This window comes from Ovis canadensis, chromosome 1, assembly GCF_042477335.2.
Source record: "Ovis canadensis isolate MfBH-ARS-UI-01 breed Bighorn chromosome 1, ARS-UI_OviCan_v2, whole genome shotgun sequence".
Classification (NCBI taxonomy): domain Eukaryota; kingdom Metazoa; phylum Chordata; class Mammalia; order Artiodactyla; family Bovidae; genus Ovis; species Ovis canadensis.
Genome location: NC_091245.1, coordinates 225,366,149 through 225,383,572, shown reverse-complemented (window position 1 = coordinate 225,383,572; position 17,424 = coordinate 225,366,149). Strand labels below are relative to the sequence as shown.

The 17,424-nt window shown below is 31.5% G+C and overlaps 1 protein-coding gene across 1 annotated transcript in view; it reads right to left on the bottom strand.

Annotated features, from left to right (window-relative positions):
* Positions 1-17,091, bottom strand: part of SI (sucrase-isomaltase) — a 114,747-nt gene extending 97,656 nt beyond the window's left edge. Inside the window, exons 1-12 of the mRNA XM_069576813.1 lie at positions 16,974-17,091; positions 15,637-15,731; positions 13,668-13,785; positions 13,264-13,373; positions 12,187-12,338; positions 10,843-11,014; positions 9,218-9,317; positions 7,999-8,111; positions 5,442-5,567; positions 2,667-2,798; positions 2,463-2,582; positions 471-584 (exon numbers count right to left, since the gene is read on the bottom strand). Of these exons, the coding sequence (XP_069432914.1) occupies positions 471-584; positions 2,463-2,582; positions 2,667-2,798; positions 5,442-5,567; positions 7,999-8,111; positions 9,218-9,317; positions 10,843-11,014; positions 12,187-12,338; positions 13,264-13,373; positions 13,668-13,785; positions 15,637-15,731; positions 16,974-17,091 (1,470 nt within the window). The remainder of the gene's footprint in view (positions 1-470; positions 585-2,462; positions 2,583-2,666; positions 2,799-5,441; positions 5,568-7,998; positions 8,112-9,217; positions 9,318-10,842; positions 11,015-12,186; positions 12,339-13,263; positions 13,374-13,667; positions 13,786-15,636; positions 15,732-16,973) is intronic.
* Positions 17,092-17,424: the final 333 nt, after the last annotated feature.

The following is a 17,424-nucleotide window of genomic DNA, read 5'->3' as shown; positions in this document are numbered from 1 at the left end:
GTCATCTGTCTTGAGATAAAACACTTAACTTATTGACAACATTGATTTGTTCTACTTATAACTTATTAAAAGAAAGTTTCTAAAGGATAAGAGCTTGTTCAAGCCCATGTTGCTGCAATTGCTTAACTACTGCATCTATTAATAAGTGTTTTTGAAGTTGCACTACAAATTTTGTTAAATGTTTTCAACTTAAATTATTAACCATAAAAATATAACCTCTTAGTTATAGAAATAAACTTTAATCTATAAAGAATATTATTAGATGATAAAAATCTCAATTAATAGTTTTTAGTTTGTATTTTCTGACCCACAAATATGTCAGGTATGATATTTATATATTTTAGGAAAATTATAACATTATTTTATGCTTAATATATTATAAAGTACATCTTGTTGAACTTATAGTTATTTTATGGAAAAATAATTCTACATTTATTGTCCAAATTCACAAGTCTAAAATAACTACTTACAATCCAAAGTCCATCATAATTTACTTGTTGATGAAAAAGGTAGCATTCATTTGCCCACCATTCTATGCAACTTGGATTTGTGAAATCAGGGTATACTGTTAATCCTGGCCATACCTGGAAGAACAGATTATTCCCATATATACGAATGTAAAAGAAAACGTAAATAATGGAAATTCAGACTGAGTGAAGAGGAAGAGTAAAAAATTTTTAAAGTTATGACATTGTACTTCTTTAGGTATATGTGATCCCTGCACCACCTATATTTACAATAATCTTAGGTCTACTTGAAAGCACAGACATATTAACTGTTTGATAAGAGGGATTATATTAGTGCATTTCCAAAGGCATATGTTCTCTAGAAATTTAAGCTAAAAAGTTCTTTGTGTGTTTATTTATATTTGTGTGTATTCTTAGTCACTCATTTATGATGTTCTTGGGACTACTCCAATGGCTTTTAGTTATTACTTCATTAAATCTTCACTAGAAATTTAGGAACTAGGTACTATTTTTATCATCACTTTACAGAAGAGGTAAGTAGTATAATTAAACTCATTTTGCTGATGAAAAAGGTGATAAACAAAGGAGCTTTTCAAAGTCACTTGCTAATAAGTAGTACAGAAGGAACCTCATATCCAATCACATATCCAGGCACTCTCATATCCAATTCCATGCTGTTAAATACTAGATGCCTCTTCATGATTTATGCTTCTTCATATTATTTTACTTACCATGTAAAATAATGACATTCAGCAAGATAAATTCAATTTCAGATGTATTGGGACAAATAATATTGCTTTAATATTCAAATTATGCATATTAGTGATCAGATCTGTCCATATTCAATAGAACAGGTCTTGGTAGTGGTTTAGACGATAAGTCATGTCTGACTCTTGTAACACCATGGACTGTAGCCTGCCAGGCTCCTCTGTCCATGGGATGCTCCAGGCAAGAGTACTGGAGTGGGTTACCATTTCCTTTTCCAGAGGATCTTCCTGACCCAGGGACTGAACCCGGGTCTCCTGCTTTGCAGGCAGATTCTTTACCGACTTAGTTACCAAGGAAGCCCTGGTACAGGTCTTAACAAAATATATATGTTAAGATATTAATGACATTAGAGAAGGAATATTTTGTTTCCTGATGGAGCTCATAATTAAGAAAATTTTCATCAGAAATTTTAACTTTGGTGAATGTGATTAAATAAAAAGTTATTGTTAGTATAGTCTTTATTGTTGTAAATAAATTTATTTAGTCTTATTGTCTTATTTAGTCTTTATTTTTGTATATAAAGTCATAATAAATATGTTTCTATAAGTTGATATTTTCTGCTGTTTCATTTCCCTTGACTAAATTACAGAATTGGAATTATCAGGTCAACATATCTACACATTATGGTTTTTGGTATGTCTTATGAATCTGTCTCTATGTCTATGAATCTGAATATTTATCTTGATTAAAAATTATGCCTTTGGGAGCTAGGCATTTTCTTCACACTGCTCTTTATTAGTTCCGTGATATGAGGAAAGTTAAAATTGGAAAAGGAAATTTAAACGTTAAAGCCATCTCAAATTGGCTTTTTTTCAAATGTAAAGTATTAAAAATAACTTTAATCATAGATATCTAATGATTTTATTGTAAAATCATTGCACCATAAATATACACCATAAATCTTATTATCCAACATGTAAGTATTCAATTTATACATGCAATTATTTTACATCAAATTATGAGAATTGCTGTAATCAAGGTATTTATCATATTTGTATAACTAATTTCATTGCTTATCATTGAAAATTATCTGCCTTCTTATAAAAACTGCTTTAGAGATAATTGGAATATTTACCCTAAAACTTCTCTATGCAATTAAAATAGCAAATCCAGATTTGAAAGCAAGCAAATTCTCTGACACACACATACATACACACACTCAGAAACACTTGTTGCTGTACAATAGAAAATCCAAGCAACACAAATTTAATGAATATCATAATTTACCTCTCCAATAATGGCTGTAGTCCCATCTGACTCATTTACCCACACCTTTTGGGCAGTTCCCCTATCATAGGACTCATATGCTGTCCCATTCACACGTTTGTCTATGGAAACTGCAGGGTCCTAATAATAGAGAGAAGAAACTAGAAAATCAATTAATTTTCAAATGTGTAAATACTAAAATTAATATATATGTTCAGTTATTACCAAGATGATGACATATTTCTGCCCGTGGGCATGCAAATCTTGAACAAATTCTGGGAGGCCGTTAAATGCAACTTGATCATAAGTAAAGATTTTCTTGTCTTCCATATAGTCAATATCAGTGATTTGTGTGTCCTAAAAATTAGCAGAGTATATTTCAATAAACAGCACTGAACGAAACCTCTAATCACATTAACCCTAAAGTCCAAAGAATTGCTATATAAATGTAATGATTAAAAGGTAAATGAACTTAGATCTCTTTTATTTCACTAAAGACACAATGATATGGCTAATAAAGCTAGTCTGTCTAATGATTATTCACATTTGTTTAAGTGATGACCACTTGGTATGTATTATGTTATAAACACATGTATATGTACATATATTGGATCATTGTATAGAAAACAAAAATCTTCACATTAAATAAAACACATGAAATTTTATTACATTAAAAGTATACAAACTCTAAAAGTATATATGAACAATAATATAATTTTGTTCATACTTCAACATGTGTTCTATTCTAGTATAACTCATGATCAGTTCTCAAAATTCAGGTACACCTGAGCATTGTGTATGGACATAAAGTGTACTTCATCATTAATAAGCAGCTTAATAACCTATATCTATATTTGGCAAACAGCTGTGAAAAGAAGAGTAATAAAAGGCAAAGGAGAAAAGGAAAGATATACCATTTGAATGCAGAGTTCCAAAGAAGAGCAAGGAGAAATAAGAAAATTTTCTCAGTGATCAATGCAAAAAAATAGAGGAAAACAACAGAATGGGAAAAGCTAGAGATCTCTTCAAAAAAATTAGAGATACCAAGGGAATGTTTCTTGCAAAGATGAGCACAATAAAGGACAGAAATGGTATGGACTTAACCGAAGCAGAAGATAATAAGAAGAGGTGGCAAGAATACACAGCAGAACTATGCAAAAAAGGTCTTCATGACCCTGATAATCACGAACACTGTCCTAGAATGCAAAGTCAAGTGGGCGTTAGCAAGCATCACTATGAACAAAGCTAGTAGACGTGATGGAAGTCCAGTTGACCTATTCCAAATCCTAAAACATGATGCTGTGAAAGTGCTACACTCAATATGCCAGCAAATTTGGAAAACTCAGCAGTGGCCGCAAGACTGGAAAAGGTCAGTTTTCATTCCTATCCCAAAGAAAGGCAATGCCAAAGAATGCTCAGACTACTGAACTATTGCACACATCTCACACGGTAGTAAAATAATACTCAAAATTCTCTAAGCGAGGCTTCAACAGTATGTGAAATGTGAACTTCCAGATGTTCAAGCTGGATTTAGAAAAGGCAGGGGAATCAGAGATCAAACTGTCAACATCTTCTGGAACATTGCAAAAGCAAGAGAGTTCCAGAAAAATATCTATTTCTGCTTTATTGACTATGCCAAAGCCTTTGATGTGTGGATCACAATAAACTGTGGAAAATTTTTCAAGAGATGGGAACACCAGACCACCTGACCTGCCTCCTGAGAAATCTGTATGTGGGTTAGGAAGCAACAGTTAGAACAGGACATGGAACAACAGACTGGTTCCAAATAGGAAAAGAAGTAGATCAAGGCTGTATATTGTCACTCTGCATATTTAACTTATATGAAGAGTACATCATGAGAAATGCTGGACTGGATGAAGCACAACCTGAAATCAAGATTACTGGGAGAAACATCAATAACTTCACATATGCAAATGATATCACCCTTATGTCAGAAAGTGAAGAAGAACCAAAGACCTCTTGATGAAAGTGAAAGAGGAGAGTGAACAAGGTGGCTTAAAACTCAATATTCATAAAACTAAGATCATGGCATCTGGTCCCATTACTTAATAGATGGGGAAACATTTAAAACAGTGACAGATTTTATTTTGGGGGGCTCCAAATCACTGCAGATGGTAACTGCAGCCATGAATTTAAAAAATGCATGCTCCTTGGAAGAAAAGTTATGAGCAACTGAAACAGCTTATTAAAAAGCAGAGACATTACTTTGCCAACAAAGGTCCATCTGGTCAAGGCTATGGTTTTTCCAGTAGTCATGTATGGATGTGAGAGTTGGACTGTGAAGAAGGCTGAGCACTGAAGAATTGATGCTTTTGAACTGTGGTGTTGGAGAAGATTGTTGAGAGTCCCTTGGACTGCAAGGAGATCCAACCAGTCCATTCTGAAGGAGATCAGCCCTGGGTGTTCTTTGGAAGGAATGTTGCTAAAGCTGAAACTCCAGCACTTTGGCCACCTCATGCGAAGAGTTGACTAATTGGAAATGACTCTGATGCTGGGAGGGATTGGGGGCAGGAGGAGAAGGGGACGACAGAGGATGAGATGGCTGGATGGCATCACTGACTCAATGGACGTGAGTCTGAGTGAACTCCAGGAGTTGGTGATGGACAGGGGGGCCTGGCATTCTGTGATTCATGGGGTCACAAACAGTCAGACACGACTGAGTGACTGAACTGAACTGAACTGAACTTATGCTACGAATGATAGAAGGCAGGAGAAGAAGACAATAGAGGGTGACATGGTTGGATGGTATAACCGACTCAATGGACATGAGTTTGAATAAACCCCAGGAGTTGGTGATGGACAGGGAGGCTTGGCGTTCTGTAGTCCATAGGGTCACAAAGAGTTGGTCACGACTGAGTGTCTGAACTGAACTGAACTCATATTTGGCAAATATGGTAATCCTGAAAATGTCCTGCATTTATTATAATGTGAAAATATTTAACTTTATATATATTCCCACAAACCCTTCATCCTACTTACAAATGGTATGCCAGCTTCCCGATTTCTTTTTACCACTGCTTTCACTACATCAAGTGTCTTGTAATTCCAGCGACTCAGCTGGAATCCAAGATTCCAATAAGCTGGCATTGCTGGTCGTCCAATGAGCTAGAAGTAAATGGATATTTAATTACTTTCAATAATGAACATTAGAAACTAATATTAATATGCTTTTAATTGCTGTATCTCTAGTACCGATTTAAATTTAGCTACATATTTTAAACAAAGATTTTGTCGTATCTACATTCTGAAATGGATATTCTCTTAGAATTGTGTTATGAAACACTTAGCAAGTTTATGTTCAGTCATTCATCTTTTATTTTGTGTTAAAACATCAGAAAGGTAGCACTTTAAAAAGTAGTATTTACAAAAGTGTATTTTGCTGTGCACGGAGTTAAAGAAAAGAATAAAAGGATAGCATTAAAGATATTAGAGAACAAGAAAACTGTCCCACCACACTCCCCACTTCCTGTAGCAACAAAATGAATGAATAATACAATTCCTATTCTATTACATTTGGCACTTATTTCCTAGTTTGCAAAAATATTAATAAAATATATGCCTACAAGGCTCCCCACAAATTATTTCATAAGGTACTTTTGATAGTCACATGTAGGGCCTTCTTTTCTTCCTTCCCCCAAGGACCAGATGGGCCCTTCTCCTCCCACTCTCTGGTAGCCCAAGCAGGCTCAGTGCACAGTCACAACAGGCCCCCAGTGTCTTATCACAACAACAAAGTACAGGATTTTGCACTTGGATATACAAGTGCAACTGATATTTTTTTTTTCACTAAAAACGAATTATTAGGTTATATTAAAACAAATAACTTTATAGGGGAATGAACTGTGATTTCATCATGTATGTCTAAAAATTACTATTTAAAAAATTTTTAAAATACTAATATTGGGTCATTGTATTCTCTTCAATTTAAGCATTAAATTTATTTTTTAAAACTTGGTATCAAATAAAACTGTGCCAAAACTCAATATGTTTACACTATTCATAAACATATTATGTTTCTCAAAATTTTAAAGATTTAGACATGTGGTTGAAATTTCTGTGTGTGTATGTTATACATATCACATAATTTGTTTTCATAAAAGTATATAAAATAGGTATTGCTATGTATGATATTAATTCATGTACTATTCATCTTATACTTTATATGTATATATTATCTTTAAAACATATAAAATGATCTGGTCATTCAAACGCATTGAAGTTTTCAATTTTGACATTCTGGCACCACTATTGAGTTAATTTGTACAGAAAGGATAGTTTGTTCTTCTTCAAACAAGAAATACTCACTTTTGCCTAATTTCTGTCTAATTTGTTCCCCCACTGAAATTTAGCACTGATAAATAATGCTATATTCTACATGCCATTTTTTATTTAAATTCAAGACTTTGCAAGTCTACCCATAAAATGATGTATGCAACTGTATTACTAATGCATGAATGCTGCACTGGCATGTCAAACATGAGTCAAGTTCAGGTAGTGCTGACACAGACTTTACTCAGCATGTAACAGACAACTATCCCAACTAATATTTCACAAATCAAATCTTCAGCTCTTTCAAAAATGTGCTGTCCCCTGTTTTGATGTTGTGACAGCCATACACAATAAATATGATGTCATATTATTGAGACTGTAACTTTTGTGTACATTTCTGAAATTCACATCTATGAACGGCAACTTGGAAATTGAAAGATTTTATAAATTATTCAATTGGGTAAAATTCTAGCTACTGTTAGTTCAGGGTTTTAGATCATAACTAAATTTTTTGATAGTAATTACTTCTCTTTTGAGATTATTCTAGGATATGGGAATTGTATGTCAAAATATTTATCAATAAAACAAGATTTAAAAAATAGACATGATTCTTAAATTTTATGTCTATAAAAATTATTTATTTTTCATGATAACACCAAGATTTATATATGCTAACAATTTACATGGGAGAAACATTTAGAATCCGGCTCAAAATAAGTCCTGAGTTCTTCACCTTTCTGAAGTTTTTCTTGGGCTCATGTACAATAGCATGTTATTTAATAGGTAAATGAAAGTTGTTTAGTTAGTATGTTTAAGGTGTAAGACTTCAGACTATGTTTTCAAAATTTGCCCTTCTAAATCTGAGTGTCAGAGTCAATTTTACTGGGATTTACCTACTGTAGATTAACAGCAAGTGTCACTAGCCCTTTTTCTAAACTCAGTTGCTTCCGGAATTCTTATCAAATGAAGATAAGATATCCCATTTTTTATCCCATATGTAACATCTCAAAGAAATTTAAATATTGAACTCAGCTGCCTGGAAGCAAGAAACAATTTGTTATCAGAAATATAGACATCTAAATATACCTAGGTGTCATTGTACAAGAAAAACAAAAATAAAAAGTATCTTCTCATGTCTGAAAAATGGTTAAGGTATAAAAATATATTCAGCTAAGGGGCCTCCAATAGCTAAACTAAAATCATTTAAATATGTTAGATGAAAGAAAGGTATGGTAGAAAAAAATTTTAAAATAGACCTGCAACACACCTCCTGATACTGTTGAACTACTTGTTCTGGTGTGTCTCCCAGAAAGATATAAAAGTCCAGAATTCCACCTATAACTCGGTAAGTTACTATTGGAGTAGGTTGGATGAAAATCTCTACAAAACAAAAATTGGAAAAGCATATGTATATAGTAAAAATTTACATAATAAGAAAATAATTTCAATGTCTACTTTAAGTACTTCACATTAATCATACATTTTAGAGTCTTTTTAATTATTAAGATAAAATATGATATTTAAGATAAGAATACAGGAGAAAAGTGGAATGCACCATATATGAGGTTTATGATAGGTTATTCCAGATATTCCTTTTACAGATATTGGCAAAAGCTCCCCTAGAAAATGCTTAGCAGGGAATAAAGGATTGGTCCTTTTACAATAAAAAATATTTCTTTTTGAAGTTGCATCTCAGTTATTTTAATTGAAGATTTTGTGAAAGATCATATCACAAGTTGATTTCTATAAAATAAAACTATGAAGGTTTTAATTTTTCTATATGTTAAACATAGTAATTGTCTGGATAACCATATGGAGCACTGCTCTTGCTGGAATATTATTATTTTTGTAGTTTTTTTTTTTTAATTATCACTGATTCATCTATCAAATATAGGTATTACATTACTCACAACATTAGAAAATAAAAGGTTCTACATTGCTTGAGTTATGATGAACTGAAATATGATTCATTCTTCTCTCTTTTTTTCCCCATATATACCTTTTTTTTTTTTTTTGATCTGCAGGGCATATGAACTTATCTTAACAATCAAGGCTATGGGAATGGGAATAGTCATTTACATGGATACATTCAATGTTGCTCTGGAGGGAAAAGGAAGAGCTTGTATATCATAATATGGCATATTTCCCCAAAAACAGAAGCACAGACACACAAAAATCCATATCTCAGGCTCCTCTGTCCATGGAATTCTCCAGGAAAGGATACTGGAGTGGGTAGCCATTCCCTTCTCCAGGGAATCTTCCCAACTCAGGGATCAAACTCACATCTCTTGCATTGCAGACAGATTCTTTACCTGAGACACAAAGGAAGCCCTCACTAACTATAAAACCTGCTTATAATAATTTCACATTCTAAATCACTAACAACAAAGTTTACTCTGCTATAATATATCTATGATTGGAATAAATAAAGCAGATAAAACATTTCAAGTCTCATTTAAACATATTATCAGATAAATTACTCTTACCCATTGCATTGCTGTTCATTAAGAAAACACCAAATGATTTTCCAGAAGTATCCTCAATGCACATGAAGAATGTTTGATGGCCATATAAATTATTATTATTCTGTACGGCATAAATTGGAAAATTAAAACTTAAAGTACATTTAAAATAAAAAAGTATACTTAAATGGCTTTTATGTATTCCTATCTTTTTCTGTAATTTACTCCTGCTGCTACTGCTACTGCTAAGTCACTTGAGTCATGTCCGACCTTGCGCGACCCCATAGATGGCAGCCCACCAGGCTCCCCCGTCCCTGGGATTCGCCAGGCAAGAACACTGGAGTGGGTTGCCATTTTCTTCTCCAGTGCATGAAAGTGAAAAGTGAAAGGGAAGTCGCTCAGTCGTGTCCGACTCTTAGCAACCTCATGGACTGCAGCCTACCAGGCTCCTCCATCCATGGGATTTTCCAGGCAAGAACTGGAATGGGTTGCCATTGCCTTCGCCAAATTTACTCCTTATATTCTATAATAATTTTTTCTACTTTATACCATATGAAACACTGTAGCACAAAAGGCATTGAACTTATCTTGCTTATTAATCCATTAAGATATAAGTATATAACTATATTATGCTATTAATAGATTATTTAACTTTCTTTTATGTTTTATGATGATTAAATGAGTTTTAATAAGCCATTCATCAACTATATTTCAACTAAAAATAAGCTATCTGTGATAGGGTAATAGAATGTTTATATATCATGTCTCATGTATGCCCCAAGGTATTGCCAGGAATTCTAAGATGATGTCCACTTCATATAACTTTTTCAGTATAGATGTTGAAAGCTGATGAGTAGCAAAATTTATTAATATTTTGTACCAAATGAGAATCTTTAAAACAACTGACTTATTCATTTCAATATCACTGGAATTTAAAAAATCAGTAACATTTGACTCAAAGGAATCATGAATCAATTTAAAAGGTTTTTAATGCTATTGTATTTGTCATAAAAAACTGCATGCTTTTGAAATTCAGAAATATATATATACTAATAATAACTGATGATGTCATAACAAAATATGAATAAAGTATTTTAGAAAATAAAGATTAATTCTGCATAGAGGAGTTTGGGAAATTTTCTTATGAGGTGAGATCAAATGAGCTATCAATGATATGTATAAATAATAAAAAACTAACTTCTTGTGAAAATATGTGAACCTAAGAAAGATTATCAGTTACAGAAGAGATAAAAGTAGGTATAGCTGCAGGACATGATGTCCACTAGATAGACAGACAGCACATATACAAAACCATGTTGAACATGGTAAGTGTTTGGAAGTGTTCTTATGTAATAACTAGTCCTAGATAGTGTAAGTACAAGAGTAACTGAAAAGTGATTAATAAAATATAAAAGAGAAAAGTCAAAGGAAAACATTCATAAAATAGAAATACCTTTTAAAATATTCATAAAATCTGTTGTTCACTTATTTATTTAATTTAGGACTTTAATATGAATCCTCACCCTTAAAGTAAAGAAGCTTCTGGAATATATATCACTGACAACAAAAAATAATGGTTACAAAAAGGCTAGAATTATCTCCTGTCAAATATAATTATTTTATTTATAACAAAAAATAGAGATCCTTACATCACCAGGAAGTTGATCCCGAGTAAAAATTGGCCATGTTTTCCAATATAAATCATGACGAAATCTCTTATGAATATGTTCCCCTAGACCATAAATGTATTCATTGGGAAGTCTGGCTGAGATCTGTAAATACTGGTCAGAGTATACCAGGGGACCAATGCTGGTATCAAACCTAGAGCATGAAATAAATAAAAGAGCTAAAAATATATAAAATGTTCTACTAAATATGGATCTATGTTATCATACAGAATATTTCATTTTAAATAGGTCAGTCTTTAGCTGTGATTACTTCTTATGAACACATGAATTGTACCATAACCAGAACTTAATTTTATCAACACAATTTGCTTCATCATCAACAATATGAGTCTTCACATGCATTTCTCTCCTTTTATCTTTACTACAATACTGAAGCAGAACCACTATTATAAATTTCATTTCAGAAACGGCACAATTTGGACAAATTTACTCATGTTTTCAAGGTGACAAACTGGTAGGCAGCAGAACCAAATTTCAAACCCAGTTTTGACTTTCTACAGAGACAGAGTTTTAAAACATAGTACTATACTGGTTTCTATACCTCTATACATGTATTAAAATTAAGTTGAAAATCATTTTTCCTGAAAAAGAAAGGTTTCATGTTTTATATATATCAAATATAAGCTATGCAAAATGTCAAATAGCATTTCTTTTGTGATTTAACATAAAATCAACTTCAAGTTATTAAAATATATTTATGAAAATTAATTGCTGAGATTAAGTCCTGATCATCCAATTAACTTTTCTTGGAAACTCAAGAGCAGCAATATTGAAAGTTAGTAACTTTTTTACCAGAAATGTCCCTCAAAATACATTTATAATGAAGGTATTCACAGAATGTTTAAATTATCATCTATGGCTATTTAAATTTATTATGTGTAAATTTATTCAATTAATTTCATACACATAATGAAAAATCCTCTAATACTATGGATATTTGTCCCTCTCTGAATAGTAACTATTTGATCCTACCAATTGAAAGAGAATATAATAGATAACAAGGAAAAGACATATAAGGTTTTATAGTTATGCAAAATATATGCAAGGCTAAAATTGCATTAGTGGCTCTCTTCATTTCAACTTTGGTTGGCCCATTCTATACTTCATATTCTGGTACCTTTCATCCATAAGAAATTAAAGCTTCTTTGATATTATAATATTTAAAAACATGTACTCCCATCCTCTTTTGGAAGGAAATTTATTCTTTCTGAAAATGCTCTGAAAATGAGACTTTTGTGGTTCTATGATAATACAGTAAAATTTACCAATTATTTAAACTTACATAAATATAAGATAATTACTTACAAAATTTTATTATTGCTTTTTCTAGAAATTTTAATGCTAAATGGATCATGTATAACTTCCAGATTATATAGTGGATCAGAAGCTGCAGTTCCACTAAATTCTTTTACAAACTGATGAGGAACTTCATATCTTCTATTATTTGGATCAGTGATCTGCAAAGATATTTCAAAATTAGCATTATTTGATTCAAAACTGTTACTGAATTTTTCAGTTTTGAATTAGGCATTAAATGCAAGTTCTAAATACAAAACAATAAATCTAATGATTTTATAAATGAGTTATTAATCTAGTCATAAACTTAACTTACATTGTTGAATGGCTATGCAAAAAATAAATTGTAAATACTCTTAAGGAATTAATAGAATTAGTTAATTATAAAGGTACTATATCAAATATAATTTTTATTAACCATTAGAAAAAATCATGAAACTATTATTAAATATTGATTCTTAAATAGTAGATTTTTGTGAATTTAATTATTAATTATCCATGCAGTATTTTGATGATCACTCACTCACAAGTCCTGAAAGTAATTTGAATTTTGTTTTAAAAAAACAATTTTTTGAAATTGTTGCGAAAAGTTATTGTACAAAGGATATATTGTTTTTACTGCCAGTCCAAAAGACCATACTCACAAACAATTTGGTAAAGAAAGCAGAAATTAGTTTCTTTAAAATCATGACTAGAAGTGATACCAGTAAAAAGAACTAGTGAGTGTGTCAAACTTACATGGAACAATTAACAGCTTCCTTAAATTAAATTCTAAACTAATTTTTTGTCACAGTCTATAGTTCAATAACAAAAATTACTACAGTTTATTGAGTGTTAGTTCTTCTCAGGACACTGTATCAAGTATTTTACGCTGACTATACTATTAAATTCTTTAGAAACTACTGCCAGAGGAACTAGTTCTTGAGTTCTATCTGAGTAGAAGGCTCAGAGAAGTGGAGTAACTAGCCCAATAAGTTCTTTGGAATAGACATTTATTAAGACGGAAAATGTCTTGGTAGGTTAGAGGGTATATTCATAACATGCTCTTTAGTATTAACTTTTCTTTAGGAAACTCAAAAACCAAACCTTGAACCGCACACGATTGCGTGTCTGATTTTGAGTTGTGAGGAGTACGCTGTTAATGTCATTTCCAAAGAGTGTAGGTGAAGCTTTCCTTTTTAATTTGGCTTCAAGTCCTTAAAGAAAAAAAAAAAAGTTGTATGAATTATGGTTTTATTTATAATGATTAATAATCACTAAATATTTTCATATTTTTTCTAATTTTATTGTAGATCTCACCTTTTCTTTTTTTTAATTTGGAAGATAGAATTGTGAAAAAAATAAGTTCTTAACATACCAAATTTGAACATTCTTGTGTACATGTTCCTATTTGATTTTATTTAAGATATTTTTCCAAAGAAAAAATGTGAATATACTTTTTTTATTCAACTTAAAATATGTTGGATCACCCCGGATAGAACACTTCTCACCAGCATTTGTTGATGTTACTTTCTCAGCATTATAGCCGTGGTTATTTACGAAGAAGCACCAAGGAATAACAGAATCATTCCATGGCCTCCAGCAGCAACCTCGAGCTGCACAAAGTGTCTGATAAAACATTTATTAAAGGAATCATAGGATTAGTACTGTTATTATATATGTTGGTCTCTATTTTTTAAACATTCACTCATTATAATAATTGTCTGAATGAATATTCTAAAAAACTTATTTCTTCAAATATGTAATGTACTAAAATATCATTTATTCTTTTGTTCCTTTCACTTTGAAGAAATGTAAATATTTGATGAATTGAATTACATCAGTGATCAATGCTCTGAGTTGTGATTTATCAAATTTACATATGAATATACATTATTGTAAGGTCATGTTATTTTCAAGATTCCTGCCCTCTAGATAGTTAATTATAGTCTGTTCTTTTACCATGTAGTCAGTGCAGAAGAACTAAAATATTTATTGTGCACCAATTATATATCAAATTGCAAGTGAGGCCATAAAGAAGAGATGATCCTAAATTTAAGCCTAGGTGAAATGTTTAAGGTCTTTATTTCCAGATAATTATTAGTTTGATATGATTTAAACTATTTAAACTAGTTCATATGCTAGCTGTTGCAAATAGAGGCTGCCATTACATCTAATGTATAAAGTAAAATAATAAATTCTCCTCAATATTATGATCTATATGGAAAGGTTACATGAAGGGAAAGAAAATTTATATATGTTTATAGTAAAATTTGAGTCACATGGTGATGCTGTGTGTTAACATTGGTATGATAAAAAATCTAATATTTAAGTTTAATAGTGTAACATATTTTTGTAATTTGAATACTTGTGAGCCCTTTTTCTTGGCTATTTGCCTTGAAAAAATTTTTTTTTAATCTCCATGTTTATCAGTTAATGGTACACATGTTAAATTCTTTCCCATTTTTAACATCAAATTAAAATAGCATCAGGTACACATATACACAGGGGCTTCCCGGGTGGCTTAATGGTAAAGAATCTGCCTGTAAATGCAGGAACCACAGGAGATTCAGGTTCAATCCTGGGTTGGGAAGATCCCCTAGAGGAGGAAAAGGCAACCCACTCCAGTATTCTCACCTAGAGAATCCCACGGATAGAAGAGACTAGCAGGCTACAGTCCATGGAGTCGCAAAGACTCAGATACGACTGAGCAACTGGGCACACATACACACACACATGCACATGCATACATGTTATAAAAAATGATAGTTCAATGGGAACTGAGCATTTTGGAGGGTCATTACCTAACAGAATCTGGAGTGTGTGTGACTTTTGATATAAACATCACAAAATGGGAATACACACATACACACCTTCACTCATTGACCTCTTAATCCCATACAAGTTATGACTAAGGAAGAGTCAATTTACGGTTAAGTGAATCCATTTATTTACACTTAATTTTCTCAGCTGAATTCCTTCTCCCCAAATAATAAAATAATAAATGGTTTTAAAAATTAAAAAAATAGTTACAAGAATCAATGTTACTTTATTTTCCACAGATTCTTCTTGTTAATGTCATCATCACAAACAATTTAAAATATTTAAACTATTTAAATAGTTACACTCTATTTTACACTCTATTAGAGTGTAGATATTCTTTCTTAAAAGTTCTATATTTATCAAAGGTCACACTTTTTAAGCAGTAGTTTGAGTGGATAGAATTTCATAAAGAATTGTAAATTTAACAATAGCTTTTTAAGTATGGAAAAATATTAACTTGCTATTTTGAATTGAAGTACAGAAAAGCAGAGTCAGTAATTTCCATTATCTCTCATCTGTTCATACATAAATAAAAAGAAATACAGCCTAATTAATGGCTATACTTTTTAAAATATGGAATATATCCAATAATTATCTTAATATAATTATCATACTATATATCTATTCATAGAAATATAAAAGACTTTGGTTGCAGACCTGTGTGGGAGATCGTTCTGGAATGCAGTTTATTCTCTGGTTGATAGGATCGTTCAACACACTTGGGCATGTGCCTCCGGTTGAATCACTGATTTCTGAGAAAGAAACAGGTCAGTAAAACAAAACATGGTTTTAAAAATTTGCTTTTCAAATTTTCAAGTAACAAATACATTGAAAGTAAACACAAATATATATATATATATATATAAAATGAAAATTTTAAAAACCCCTACAAATTCAAGTCCTAATTACCGAAAGGAAATTATCCAAACAATATTTAAACCTGTATAAAGCCCTTTGACTGTTCCTTAAGTGAATCAAAGTACATTCACAGAAGGTCTTAAAAGATAGACTCAAAAGGAAGCAAAATGTTTCCTGTACCATACTCACAAACTGTGTTTTAGAGGTGAAGAAAGAAGATGGAGAAATATGTATGGGGAATATATATGGGGAGAGGATGCAAAGAAGGAGACAAGAATTAGAGAAGAAAAAAAGGTTAGGAGGAAGAAGATACTTAAACAGAAGAGAAAGAAGAGAATAGCAAAAAAAGCAAAATCCCAGCTCTGTATAATAAAGAGGGACTTTCTAGGAACCAGAGATGGGGAAGATAAATTTGATTGCTTCATAATGTAGCAAGCTTTCAGTTTACTAGAAGATTATAAAACAAGGCATAAGGCAGCAGAAAACACTAACTATTGTTAGAGTATAAGATAATTTGCAATACATTTTTCACTTCTGATTTAATCAGGAGAGAATGAGGAAGAAAGAAAAAGTAGATCAGGTGGATGAAAGTAGCATGCATCAACTTTAAATTAGGATATAAATATTCAGGAAAAATGATAGACACTTCAAGCCTGTTTCACCTCTCTCTGTTTCTCTCATATGACCTCACTCTTAAAAAAAAAAAAAAAAAGTCTTTGACAAAGAGGTTATCCCCTTAAATTTCCTAACCGTGACTGCAAGTGTCTGAAAGCTAGAGCAAAACCCGACTAATGAGATTTCCTGCTAGTTAGAAGAACCTCACTGGTAACTATAGAAGATTACTGTGTTGTTTATTCATATTTTGTTTCTTTTGCCTATTTGCTAGTTCTAAAGCAAGGCCATTAATATCAAAGCATATGGATTTCTTAATTGCAATGACACTTCATTGAAATATCTGTAATATAATGGATAGAAAAAGTTGGAGTAACTGTAACCTACCTGAGATCTTTCTTGAAGTATTTCATCTCATATAGATCTCATATATGTTATAAATTACTTTTCAACATCCATAATTATTATAGAGTACACTTTATCTCAACTTACTATAATGTATAAATATTTTAAATATTATTTACCTTCAACAGCAGGTGTCTTAGTTGCTAAAACAACAACAAGGGCAATAGCTATTATTGTAACTATAGCAAAGAGGACAATCAGAGTAATTTCTAATCCGGAAAATTTCTTCTTTGCCATCTAAAGAAAGAAAAAGAATATACATTTGAAATGTAGAATATAGAATAAATGACCATAATTATCATAAAATTATATATTTTTTCTACTAAGCATAATGCAAGCAGAGCTCCAGACAGCTCTAACAGTTTACAATCTAAAATAATGCACATTTGCAAAAGGGTAAACAACACATGCAATTTCAAGTAAAAAGACAGAAGTAGCGATGAACATTATAGTAGTACACTGAAATGAAAATATAAAAGGAAAAAAATTTCCAGGAGGGATTAGTTGCTGTCTCATTTTAGAGCATTTTTCAAGTCAAGGAAAGCTAATACTTATATTGTGTTCCTAATT